The sequence below is a fragment of the Protopterus annectens genome, chromosome 1.part0 (genome assembly GCF_019279795.1).
Source record: "Protopterus annectens isolate FY-2018-M chromosome 1.part0, PAN1.0, whole genome shotgun sequence".
NCBI classification, from domain to species: Eukaryota; Metazoa; Chordata; order Ceratodontiformes; family Protopteridae; genus Protopterus; species Protopterus annectens.
In genome coordinates, this window is record NC_056725.1 from 1415085069 (window position 1) to 1415099866 (window position 14798).

General features: G+C 39.6%; 1 protein-coding gene across 3 annotated transcripts in view; it reads left to right on the top strand.

The window, feature by feature from the left end:
- The window catches only part of CARD10 (caspase recruitment domain family member 10), a 738524-nt gene that overhangs the window by 539797 nt on the left and 183929 nt on the right, over positions 1-14798 (top strand). For all 3 annotated transcript variants that reach the window (XM_044067420.1, XM_044067404.1, XM_044067414.1), the window contains exons 10-11: positions 6887-6924; positions 14361-14485. In XM_044067420.1, the coding sequence (XP_043923355.1) occupies positions 6887-6924; positions 14361-14485 (163 nt within the window). The remainder of the gene's footprint in view (positions 1-6886; positions 6925-14360; positions 14486-14798) is intronic.

Here is a 14798-nt window from a genome sequence, read left to right on the forward strand (position 1 = left end):
CCAGAACATCTGTAAGTCTAATAATACCCTCTATATCCACTCCAATCCTGTGTGACCTCCAGTACATCTGTAAGTCTAATAACACCTTCTACACCCACTCCAGTCCTATGTGACCTTCAGCACATCTGTAAGTCTTATAACACCCTCTACACCCACTCCAGTCCTATGTGACGTTCAGCACATCTGTAAGTCTAATAACACCCTCTACACCCACTCCAGTCCTATGTGACGTTCAGCACATCTGTAAAGTCTAATAACACCCTCTACACCCACTCCAGTCCTATGTGAACTCCAGCAGATCTGTAAGTCTAATAACACCCTCTACACCCACTCCAGTCCTATGTGACCTCCAGCACATCTGTAAGTCTAATAACACCCTCTACACCCACTCCAGTCCTATGTGACCCCCAGCACATCTGTAAGTCTAATAACACCCTCTACACCCACTCCAGTCCTATGTGACCCCCAGCACATCTGTAAGTCTAATAACACCCTCTACACCCACTCCAGTCCTATGTGACCTCCAGAACATCTGTAAGTCTAATAATACCCTCTATATCCACTCCAATCCTGTGTGACCTCCAGTACATCTGTAAATCTAATAACACCTTCTACACCCACTCTAGTCCTATGTGACCTTCAGCACATCTGTAAGTCTTATAACACCCTCTACACCCACTCCAGTCCTATGTGACGTTCAGCACATCTGTAAGTCTAATAACACCCTCTACACCCACTCCAGTCCTATGTGACATTCAGCACATCTGTAAAGTCTAATAACACCCTCTACACCCACTCCAGTCCTATGTGAACTCCAGCAGATCTGTAAGTCTAATAACACCCTCTACACCCACTCCAGTCCTATGTGACCTCCAGCACATTTGTAAGTCTAATAACACCCTCAAAACCCACTCAAGAGATCTTAATTTCCATCAAAACATAAACATGACTTGCTGGTGAGATAGTTATATATCCCAGAGAATCCCTCTTTTATGGAATAGACTTTCTTTGGATGTAAAGCAAAGTATCTCCCTAGCTATATAGCAAGCATATAGCAAAGTATCTCCCTAACCTCATAGCAAGCACTAATAAACCTTAGCACTAGACCTCCTATACTGTAGAGAAGGACAAGGCTCTCTATTCGACCTTACTAGCCAATCAGTAAAACAGTTCACTGTACCTATCCAGGCATGTCCAAAGGGCAGTTTCAGGTGTACTCTCTGGTCCAACTGGTGAATCTGGGCATTTTGAGGCAATGTTACAATTGCCTCATGTACACAGACAACCATCTCCTCCTTCCACCAAACACTAATACATGCGAGAGATGCAATTATACAGCCAAACTGGAGGCTAAGCTCTCTCAACCCAAGACTGGGCCAGGCAGTCAAGAGGAGAAGGGAATTACTTCCATCACAGCACCAGTCTCACATAGACCTATGAAACCAGCACTGGCAAAAAACACACATAAATACACAAAAACATACTCGGAGGCTCTAAATAAAAATCTGCAAAAGCAACAAGAGACCTCCAAAGCAGACATCCAAGCAACCTCCACCCCCCCCCCAACACAAACCATGAAACACACATACTTCACAAAACCAGTGTACCACGCAATCACAGCCCCTTAAGGCAAAATAACATACCCAACACACTAGCAATTGGTGACTCTATAGTCAGGCACACTGACGTCCCACTCACTAAGCTGAACAAGGAGAAGGTTACTGTTAGCTGCCTGTCAGGTGCCAGGATCCGCCACATAACACAAGCACTCAGGTAACTCCAGAACATGTACAAATATGACTCTGTCATTGTCCATGTTGGTGTGAATGACCTGAGCTGTACCTCCCTGGACTACAAGAAAAGAGACATGGAGGAGCTCTCTGATCACGTAGCCCAGGCCAGTATGACCCTGACTAGCATCCTGCCCTCACCAAGAATGATACCACAGTACAGAGAAAAAAATATCAATTTCAACAATTCTCTAAGCTTCTGGTGTCATTCAAAGGGGATCCAGTGTCTGTCAGCCTGGGATGACATGCTTGACAAGCCACGCTGCTTCACTAGAGATGGCTTGCACCTGTCACCCTTAGGCTTTCGAATACTTGCCAAGGCTCTTGCCACCCCCATAGTGCCTTTTTTAGGCAAGGCTCAAAAGACAAACCCAATGCCGTAAATAGCACAAGTAACAAAAAACTGAGGGTAATGCTACTCGATGCCAGAAGTCTAAACTTCAAAATGCACGCACTCGAGGCACTCCTCAGTATGGAGAAAAATCAATATATGTGCAGTAATAGAAATCTGGTTTAAGGCTCCAGAGAGCACCCCAGCACTACCAGGCTACAACTCATACCATACATTTCAGCCACAAAACCCAGCCCCAAATACAAAAGGCAAGGGAGTATCCATATTCATCAAGGCACAATGCTTCAGAGATCATCCACTTGCAAAAAACAACAGGCAAAACTGCTATTCAAATTAGAACTTGCTACAGATCACCCACTATGTCCCAGGACCCCCACTCCACATTCCTGGAAACACTGGGAAACATAAAGGTCCTACCAAACACCCTGATATTGGGTGATTTCAATTACCCAAACATCAACTGAAAGAACTACTCAAGTACAAACTCCCTTGCTCAACATTTCCTAGAATTTATAAACTCAAACACCCTGGATCAACTGGTCAACACCCCCACCAGAGGTGACAACATATTGAACCTGGTCATCACCAACATGGGTGACTGGTGTTCCACACCGGAGGTCAACCCCTCACTGCTTAGATCTGACCATAAACTAATCACTCTGGATATCCACATTCCGCCACCACCCCCCAGTGAAAAACTTTTCAAAAGCAAACTTCACGTTACTTAAGACCGAGGTGAGAAGTTTCAAAGGCCCCATGCTAAAGGATAATGCTGTCTAAGCTGCAAAATCCTTTACTAATGCACTCTATGGGCACCTTCAAGAATGCATGGATTGTGCTATCCCAAACAAAACCAAGACTCACTCCTCCAAGAAAAGGAAACCAGTCTGGTGGACCCCTGCCATAAACAAGCTATACAATAGAAGGAGGAAACTAGTACAGAAAAGAGTAAAATCCCAAGAAGGGAAGACATCCCTGATCAGTATCAGCAAGAAACTACATTCCCTCATAAAATCATCCAAGGTTAGCTTCGAAAGAAAAATTGCCATGGGCTCCAAAGATAACCACAAGGCATTCTTTAGCTATGTCAAGAATCTAAGTGGCAATTCTCAGATCTGCTCGGAGTTAGTGCAGAATGGCACAAAATACACTGAACCGACCAATATAGCCAACATCCTGGCAGACAGCTTCAGTGCAAACTTCACCCCTCTCTCACCCCCAAAAGGGCCCATAACTATACCAGAAGAATGTAGTGCCCCTGAAATCACAGGCACTCAGGTTAAAACTGTCCCCTCCAAAGCCAAAAACACAGCATCAATGGAACCGGACGGTGTCCCAGGCTGCATCCTACATGAGCTCAAAAATGAACTAACCCCTCACCTAAACACACTGTTTAAACTCAGCCTCTCCACAGACTACATGCCCACAGAGTGGCACACAGCAATGGTTATTCTGCACTACAAAGGTGGAACCACAATGGACCCCAGGAACTATCACCCTATAAGCCTGACTAGCTTGGTCTGCAAAGCTATGGAGCGCATCATCATGGATCTCATTAACAGAGACATTGGGAACCTCTAAACACTGAACCCTACCCAGTTTGGCTTTGTTAAGGGCAGATCATGCCTCTTAAACCTGGTGGACTTCTTTGAGCCAGTTACCAAGGCTATAGACGAGGGAAAGGTGGTCCACACAGCCTACCTAGACCTTGCAAAGGCCTTTGATATAATTCCCCACTCAGGTATTATAGACAAGATCACCAGCCTGAACATAAACCCCTATGTCACGAGATGGGTTGCCAACTGGTTCACAGACAGGACCCACATGGTAAGAGTTGCGGGAGCTAGGTCTGACTCTAAACCAGTTACAAGTGGCGTTCCCCAATGCTCAGTCCTAGGACCACTCCTGTTCGGCATATACTTCTCAGAGGTACAGGCAAGCACAGGAGGACTATGGCTGACCAAGTTCGCAGACGACTGCAAACTAGGGGCTATAACTGACTCTCCGGCTGACACAGACATCCTCCAAAAGGGTCTCGCTGAGACAGATACCTGGTGTCAAAACCATGGCCTCAAGGTAAATGCCAAAAAGTGCATAGTCATCCCCTTTGGAAAAAACAAAGTACCCACAAACTACCACATAGGTGGTAGCCCCCTAAATACGGAAGCTGTAATAAGAGATCTGGGGACCCAAGTAGATAGTAACCTCTCCTTTGATAATCACATTGCCAAAGTGGTTCGAAAATCCTTCTATGTGGCCCACCTAATCACAAAAGGGTTTGCATCCAGATCGCAAGAAGTCATTGGACCCCTCTACGCATCACTCATCAGACCCATCATGGAGTACAATGCCCCATTTGGGATGTACCTTACAAGACACCTGCAACAACTGGAAAGACCACAGAAGTACCTCACCAAGAGGATCACTGGCCTCAAGCAGATGCCCTATGCAGCTCAACTGAAGAAACTCCAGCTGTACTTGGTTGCATACCGCCTACTCAGAGGTGATCTCTGCCTGACATACAAGGCCATGTCCAACCCAGAATTGATGGACATGCTCCAACTAAAGTAAACCATATCCCCTCGCACCACACAATCCAGGGATCTAAACCTCACCACAACAATAAATAGGACATGCTGGAGGGATAGATTCCTGTCCCAGAGACTTCTCATGCTCTGGAACAAGATTCCAATCTACATTAGGCAGAGCGCCTCGCTAACCCTCTTCAAGAGAAACCTTGATGAGTGGATGGGAAACAGAAAGTTTACCCCAGGGATCCCTTCAATGGCTCTGCTGGACAGAGGCACAGGGAACTAATCTAAGTGGGCGGCGAAAGCCAACACATTCCAGCTAAGCTTATAAATGCCTTTGGGCAGATAGCCTGGTACCTACCTATGAACCTATGAACCCTCTTTCAATGTAACATGGATGAATGGATTGGCAATCTTAAATACACCCCATGTCCAATCCTTCAAGCCTTCATTGAAAGGGGTCAAAAACAAAAATAAAGTAATCATATCAGTGGGTACTTACAATTTGGGGCATTGTGGTTAGGTTACTAATGGTCCTCTAGATCAACAGCCTAGAATTGACTCATTAGTCTATAAATCTGCTTATCCTCTTAGAAATTTATAAATCTTTGTTTTGTGGAATTAGTAGAATTTAGTGGTTCAGCAGTACATGTTAAATAAAAGAAGGCAGTCTAAGGGAAAGGATAAGCAGCTGGTGTGTTTAGAAATTAGAGTGATTTTTGGATCAAAATATATGCTGTGGAAAGGAAGGTACTGTTCTTGCTGCAAGTAACAATGTACATCATCCAGTACTACAAAAGCCAAGTGGGACACAATCAGATGTGTGGAATTTCACATTTTCAACAAAGTGCTGCTTGGGATTACCCAGATGAAATGCAGCAGTCTATCTTTATTATTACAGACCCCAGTTACAAGGTGGCCTCAGTATGGTGTGTTGTGCCTAAACTTATCATGCATCAAACTTCAGATATAATTTGCCATTTTTTTCTTATTGCTGAGAATAAACTTCTCATGTCAATCTTTAGTTGCTGTAGTTGTTGTATGTCCTGTTTTGTTATCTCATTAGGCATCACTGCTGAAAATGGTCTTTTTGTTTATGACAACATTTCATTTGGTATTAATGTACAAAACTGTCATCAGAAAAACAGTCTAACATTTCAGTTTGTCAGCTGTATACAACATACATAAAGTAAAAATAATCTGATACAGTTATTCTTCAGAAAAAATAGTTCCTGAGATACAGAAAGGTTTCAAGAGATCTGGAAGCCTTAGTATGGAATTTTTCAGCCTTTCAAATTCATATAGACTGCTCTGCCATTGAGGTTTTCCGTTCACAGGAGTATCAGTGTGGAGAGCTGTCTTATGGACAAAGCCTCATGCTAATATGATAGTCCAAGAGAGTGGCAAAGACTAATTTGCCATGTTCTCTCCCCAGAAATGGCTGCTGTAAATTCATGGCAGTCATTCATTCACCCATTTAGAAGTACTTACGGTGCAGGTAAGGTCAGTGAAGATGTGGGGTTAGGGGGTGTTAGTGTGTGTGTGTGTGTAATATGGCCTGCCTTTGCTAACATGATGCATGGACCACTGGGGCAAACACTAGTACCATCAGATCTGACAGAACTAATGTTCAATTCAAAGACGTTGTAATCAGCCAATAATGAGGTCTTTCTCATTGCAGCTATATCTGTCTCTGAGTCACATTTTCTAACCATCATGCTAAATTAACCATCCCATAATGAGCAATTAACGCAAGTGATGAGGATTTTTGTGAATCCCTTGGGATGTCTTATTAACATTATTTATTCAGAAAGGGTGACAAGGGCATGCTGAAATCATGTGTGTACCTCTGTAATGCTGTGCCTAAAGGATAGGGAAGGTATCAAATATGCACACAAGTTTGTGATGTTGTAAAGCTATAAAATGGTGTTTTTTTCACAGATTACTAACCAAGGGTTTATGGATAGTGTGAGAAGGTAATCCCAATAATATAATTCATTGCAACTGGCCCTTGTTTCTCAATAAACTGTTTCCTGACAAAATGAATTAGTCTATGGGTAAAGAGAATTTATGCTTTCCTGCTTTACAGAGATATATGAATATATCCCTTTATGCAAAGGTATATCGCCTAGGAGCAAAGTAGCTGGAATGCAAATATGAGTTATATTCAATAAATATTTCTCTAATTGCCTTTTTTCTTTTCTTTTTTTAAGGTCCATTCTGTTGTTCCAAAGAATCAATTTCTCCCATGGTAATAACATACAGTTTATTCATAGGCTTTTTTTAAATATTGCATATTTTCAATACTCAGAAGAGGTTCACTGTTGTTATTTTGATTTTTTATTTATGTATTTTGGAATAAGATTGAATTAATTAAATACTGTGCTACTGCCTGTAAATAACACATGCTTTATGTGATGGTAGTAACCTCACTTGAGTATTTGCATCAAGGGCTGCAGCCAGGATTTGTGAAATTGTATACCTTGTTCTGGACTGTTGGCCATGGGTATGGGACAGAAATGCCTGATTTGTACTCCAGTCTGCTGCATTGTTACCTCCACCCCAAACATAACTCATTCACTCCAGTGAGCTTATCAAAAAGCACTAGAGAATCATCAGACAATCTATGTAGAAGGTTCGATAGGAATGAGAGGTGTACAAACTGGTTCTCTGCGAGAGCAGCTGATGCTAATTACATTAAATCAAGCACTACTTTAGATACATTCAGAAGAGCCTGGACACTTATCATGAGAGCAAATGTTTTGGTAGATTGGCAGGCTAGAAGTGCATTAATGCCCATGCCTGAAATATTTGTATGCATGTATGTATAACTCATCCTTTTTCCTAAACTATGTATGATGAATACTGAATTAAAGGTGCAAGTGACATGCTACAATTATTATATCAGAAGCCTTTATTCAGGCATCGATTAACATAACAACCGTAACTCACTCTAGACACAGTTATCTTCTTTGCTGATTAATTCATACTAATTTCATGTAGGAGTCTGTAGCTGGGACATGTGGTACCCTTATGATGGGCAAATTGTTGCCCTCCTTAAAATTAATTTGTACAACGTGGTTTGGATGGTGCGTGACTGGGTACACCCATGGCTGACAGAATACAAACAACAGTGAATGATCTCCCTAGTAGATGGTAGTTGGCATGTCTTCATATTTTAAGAACTGGTATTAACAGGACTCTTTAAAAGGAGAAAATGTTAAATTGATTATAAGATCACAGTAAATGCATACTTAACATTAGAAATTATTAATGTGATTGAATTTGTAAAGCACTTAATAAACAAAAGGCAAACATTATACCCTTGAATAAATTCCATTAACAGCTTCAGATGCAGCTAGTAATAGTATATGTATTATGTCATTAAATAAAATTGTAGACAGGTGAAGCTATTAAAGATGGAACTGTAGCGCAGTTATGGTGACTGTTTTGTGTGTGTGAATCTATGAGGTTGTAACTCAAAAAGTAGAATACTCATTTGATAGAAAAGTTTTTGTGGCTTTAATAAAGATAGTACAAATGAATAAATATTCATTTATTGAATAGCATACATTTGAATTAAAGCTTTATATAGTATAAGTAAGTAAGTAGGAGTGTGCAGGAAAATGAATGTCTGACTGAAAAGGTGACAGTTGTGAAGATGTGTAACATCTTATTATAGCAGTTAGTATAAATGTGTGAGCATTCACAGGTTAGAGTTATCGTAAGGGTTAGGAAGGGACAGATTTAATGTTGTGCGTATCTGGTGTTCTGTATGTTCTATGTCCTTTTGTCTTGTGTTATGGCATGGTTGGTAAAATTACTTTTAGTAATGTAATGTATAGGGATAGGGTTAGAGTCAGGGACAGGGATAGGGTTAGCACACATATGAGTAAGGTAGTACAGGGGTGAAGCTGGTTTTGAAGAGGACAGATTGGATAATGTATGATATGTACTCACCATAATACTGGAGCTTCATTATCCGTGTCCATCCATGTCAACAAAACCAAACCCTCCTTCCCCCTTCCCTTGTCACCTGCTACTCACCCTGTCAACAACTTTACCTTTCATACTGACCAATTAGGTTTTATATATACATACATAAATATAGACACACACACACACACACACACACACACACACACACACACACATGCAAATATATATACAATACCTTTACTGCCATTCTACATGGGACTTCATAGCATGAAGCAACCTTGGTCTGACAGTTAGGGGAACTGAGCTGCATTGTGGGAGCAAGGAGAGAAGTTTGAACTTTTGAAGATGGAGTGATGCCAGTTCAGAGCCACATACAGTGACCAGCTCATCAGTTCTGAAATGAATAGATATGAACAATGAATATCCATTGTTATGGTAAGTACATAACTACCATTGTTTATCCATCTTGATATTTACTCTCCTTTTTGCTGTCTTACTGCATCAATCCCCACCTTCCTCTCAAACCTTCCCATCTGTTAATTCTATTTTTCTCCAATATAGTACCACTTTATGCTCTGTTCTCCAACATCCTGCTGTTTGTGTTACCCTTTCATGATACATTTCAACCATGCAGTATTTTACGTCTGCTATTTTTTCTGACTTCCACAATTACATAAATCTGTAGCTCTAACCTGAAACATTCTTCTTCTCAGGTCTTTCTTCTACACCTGAAATACCTAACAATCTAAATATCTCTTTTTGGGTGAGAGCGAGACTTTTCTGCCACTCTGTGTTAAACTTTTCCAAACATCTTTCAAAAACTTCTGAACTGACTCTCAATGAACTATCAGTCTTTTTGAAAGGTATTACATTTTGGACCACTAAGCAACTTGACAGAGTACAGCTTTGTGGAGAACTGGAAGACTCTTTTCACAGGTTGAGACTTAGGGAATTCTTTCATGATATGGAAATACAGGAAAACACAGATAATGTGAATCCAAAAACAGGTACAAAAAACTTCCACTTTCATTCCTCCAAGTGTACGCAGTACAAAGCTGGACAGCTATATTGACCGCTTTAGACAAAGTCTGAATCATTAAATCCTGAATGTACAGAGACAGACCCATTGCAGCCTTTCTCCCTCGATAAATGAGACTAAATACCGACGAAGGCTTCATGACAGCTGAAAAGCTCTAGTAATTGTAAAACCTATGTTGGTCCAATGAAAGGTATTACATTATGTCTGTGTTCCAGTGTCATTATGTTTTCTGCTAGTGGACCAACAAGGCATTTCTTTAATTTTTTTTTCCAGTATAATGAGTAAAATTTTGATCTGTCTCTACTCAGTTATCTCTTCAGCATTTGATTGCTACACCTGCATTTAGTAACTCCTCCCATTCCTTCATCTATAAATCTCTATTTTCCTCCCTTTTCACTTAGCAACATATATCACTCAATAAATGTATAACTACCTTTAAGAAAAGTGAGCTGACATTTCCTCTCTTTTTCTGTATCTTCTTTTCCCATTCTGGTGGGATCCCCCTTACTCTTTCTATCTGCGTTGCTTTTCCAAATTCTCATTTGTACACAAATCGTATAGCAATTCACTGAGTGTTTTAGTTTCTCGCTAGAAAAAAAATGCATTGCAGAAATGACTTCTCCCTACCCCCAATAATCACATATTTTATAGCCCTATTATAACTTTCCACCACACATATCTCTTAATTAGTTAACAGAGCCCCATTACTATGCAAAAACAACCTCGTGTTCATTTCAGCCCCCACAACTGCCAAAGTAGTGGTTATCCGTGCACGTCATTCTTTACATCTGATTTCTAAAATATCAGTGACCCACAGAAACTCCAGTTCCATAGTGGCACTGACTTCTTATCCTTCACCTGTTAACTGCGACATTATTGCTTATAATTGTGCTTTCAGAAAACAATTTTTCATTTGAGGAACTCCCATCTCTATATTCTGACTGCTCTGTTATATGACTTCTGTCCCAACCTTTGGAACATCCATTCTCCATAATACCTTCCTAACCAGTCTGTCACCTATCTCATGATATGCTATGTTTGGTGAATAGGCTGGGGCCAAAACCAGGCATAAAAATCTAAGCAAGGTTTGCAGCTGTCTAATGAAAACTATGCCAGCTTTGATATGGGGTACAGTCTCTAATAATATAGCTAAGCATTGCCTCTGTGTACTGATATGGAGGCTTTCTAGAACCTCAACTCCCATTGTACATTGTCAGCTATGTAACTGACTGATGATCCTAGTTAGGGGGGGGTAAGCCAGTTAGCACTGCTAAAAAAATTGCAATAAGGTTAAGTGAGGATCATGGGAGATTTCTCACTGCCATGGAAGCACAATCCATAGACAAACAGAGTAACATATTGTAAAAAAAAAGTTACTAAAACCACAAGGTAATCACCCTCTCAACATTCATTTCTTCCCACTCCATACATCCACCTCCAGGATATGTAAAGGGAACAGTCATAGGTCTTACCACTAGCATTCTTTCCTTCGTATATCTTATATGAAAATGTAATAATCCAGTTTGGCTTAGCACCCTAATAGGAGTACAATATGCATTTTTGTCCATTTGAATACACTGAGTTATAATAATGTTCTATACCTAACCACCTCAGTCACCATTTTCCCTTCCTGCTTTATTTTTTTCTTATGCATGGATTTTCCCCCAGATTATCTTTTTGAATACGTATGGAAATACTTATATCCTTATGTGTGTTTTCCTGACTTATTTTTGAACATCTGATTAAATATTTATGTCCCACCGATGGTCACTGTACCTAGTACCTTTTGCTCAAATGTTTTCCAAAAGTGCCTTAGAACTTATACCTTAGTTTTATGGGGTAAATGCATGAAGTCCAAAGTATGTTCTAAGCCATCTATATGAACAATAGCCTGCACTTCCTAAAACATATTTTATGTGTCTAATTTCAACACCTTCTAATCATTAAAACCTAATTCTTTTTTATCTTCTGCAGTCAGTTAAAACGTGTGAACACATAAATAATTCTAGACAAACATTTGCAAGGATAATAGTAGACCCAGACATACACTCCTTTAAGTAGACAAACTTAAAAGTTCTCCCAACCCTTTATGAGTACAGTATGATAACTCAGGTGTAAATTTATGTTGGCCCATCCAGACATCAATACTATCCTTAAAGAAAGACAAAGGAACACTGACCTGTAGTGGTGACTTATTCCACAGGCTGGGAATACATTCATTTAGGAACCTGTCCCTTCAATGAGTCTTATTTATTTGTTGGTGTAAAGTTAGGTCCCTAGTACTAGTATTCGCAGAGCCTCTGTTTTTCAGAAGAATTTGGAGGTCAAATAGGACTGGGTATTTCATGACTCAAAAAGCAAGACACAGGGCACCTCGGAGCAGATGGTAAGCTACTGTGAATAAGGTGAGATGTAATAATTTATCAGAATAAATGAAGAATTTAAAGCCTTTAATTTGTTTTGGTTAAAAATTGTGGGAGCCTTTCAAGTTGAGTGGTATGGTTGGATTTGCACATACCAAAGGAGGCATTGTTTTCAATGATGGGTCAAATATATGAAGAGTACAGTGGTAAGATGACTTCTTTTAATCGTAAAGATATTCTCTTGGAAATTAATGGAGCTAGATAGAAGAGTTTCCTGACTATAGTGGAAATATGATGATCAAATGACAAGAGAGTTGTCCACATAAGTTCCTAGTTCTCTTATGACTGCATATGTCTGAAGAGGAATTCCACTTCCATGAGATGGGAACATCTATCATATGGAGCAATTTTTTTGTAACCTCTGATCTGAAGATCACAGGTCCCAGTCATTCACCTTTTAACCTTATCAGTGCAAAGAGTCATTAGCTTTTTAATCCATTCATGCAACACTTCTCAGGTTTAATATTTTACCTCTATGTAGCCTCAATAGATTCATCATAAAGCCTACAATAGACTTTATTTCCCAATACTGAAGCTGTCCGCCCTCATCAGCTCTGTAAGAAAAAACATTGGTTTAATACCATTTATACTTTTCTTTCACAAACATCCCAAAACACTGTACAGAGTCTCAAGAGTTATAGGCAGATGTTAAATCTTTAATATGACTTTTACCCTCTACTTAAAATACAAATGATACTGACATGTAGCTATAAAGACATGAATTTTGAAAACTGCATTGTTTCAAACCATTATTATGAACATGCTATCAAAGGTCTATAAAGTTGTAAATGATCTTATCTTCAGTAATCCTGAATCATTTCCAAGCTGCTATTGTATGTAGTGTGAGTTGTTACAAATGTATGTAAACAGAGTACCAGTTGAAATACTATTATTTGGGCCGCATATTAAAACCTAGTCAACCCATTTCCTCATGTGTGACATCTAACAGCTAAACCAATGTCATAAATCCTCATACTCCTTGTGTCAGAATGCAATTGGGGCCAAAACTTTTCCCACAGTATTATCTGAAAACAAATTGAATTCTGTCGTAAGTTATGGGAGTGCTGAAGTTAAACAGAAGTGTAGAGAAAAAATATGTCAAAACAAATCGTTAAATGTTGAAAGATTCTCTAATACTGAAGTGTAAACAATTTGTTACAGGGCCTATGTAAATATAACTCATATTTAGAATCTTATTTAATGCCTGTCTACACTCAAACGTGGGACTGGAGCTATTTAATTTTAGACCAAGGATGCATTCAGCCATAAATAAATAATTCTACATATGCAGCAGCAGCATTACCTTACTTATAGATGCAGCTGTTTGAAAGAAATGCATTATGAAGAGTTGTTCCAAACTAGTATTAATTGTTTAAAGAGGAGCCCCTGGGACAACATATGGAAAAAAAGATTTGATGGTTAGAACGAACCCCTAATATTGAATCATGCAGTCTAATGGGAAAGGTCATGAGTGGCTGTTGGAATGCATAGACTGTGGAGTGGATGCCTGAACTGTTGATGCCATATGACCATTGAAGAGGCCAAAATTAAGTCCATGTATTAAGTACCATGTCCACATCTGGAAGCCATACAAAGAAAGGGAGGTTAGATTGGCAAATGCATGCAATGTAATGTTAATAAAACAGTGAAGGGAAAAGTGACCTTGACGTGTGAGGAAAAACTCTGGCTGCTCAGTATACCTTATTAATAGAGATAAAAGAGAAGGTGCTATGATTTGTGCACACCACATTGTTAAGGGGCAAATTCTAGGGGAACTGTTTCAAGAGGAACAACATATAAACCAACAGATGAGGGAGAAGAGGACATAAGTAGTTATTGGAAGGGGCAAAATTAAAGAAATATTGCTTCAAAAAGAAAGTGTTGAGGTCTTGGAATGCCCTTTCTGAGGCAGTTATACAGTATAATTTAAGAGAGGGACTCAAGGATGCAGGGAACACTGGAAAGAAAGGATGGTGTAGGAAAAAGTATTGGGCTTTCTGCAATATGGGAGCAAACTAGATAAGCCATACGTTGTCTTCTTGTATCCTTACATTCTTGTAAGTAAAGTTGTAGAAATATGGCAAATGAAATAGCATTTAAGTATGTAAATTATTGGTTTCTATGAATTGAAAATGTGTGCTCACAGCAAACATTTGCCTTTATTTGAAAAATTATAAATTGTTTTAACAAAAAGTTGCTGTTTCATCAGATACCTTACAATACTATCATTTTCATATTCTTTCTTTTGCGAGATTCATTACTTTTCACTGCCTTCTTCTCTCTAAGGACTCTGATGAAAATGATGACTGTGAACGAGAAATCAATCGCCTTTCCACCTTCCCCTTCCCTCCATGTATAGGATCCATTCTTCGTCGGCAGAAGGATGTGGCATCATTTAAAGACTGCAGCAGGTAGGATGTATGCTAAGAAAACATGTGCAACATACCTTTCAACTGCCAAGATTTTCATAAAATTCTCAGATTTTTGCCTCAAATTCTTGGTCACTTCCTCATAGGATTTGTGGTTTCTTGGCAAATCACTGAGCACTGAAGTCACTAAATAATGACATATATTCGAGTTCCAGACTTCATAGCCTTCAGAAAATATATGCTAACACAAATCCTGTTATTCTAGTAACTTTCTAAGTTTATAAGAGCAATATTTAAAATCTGTCCCTGTGTGTGGGGCTTTGCACCCCCTCCATTATTTTAGGCTTTGTTCAGA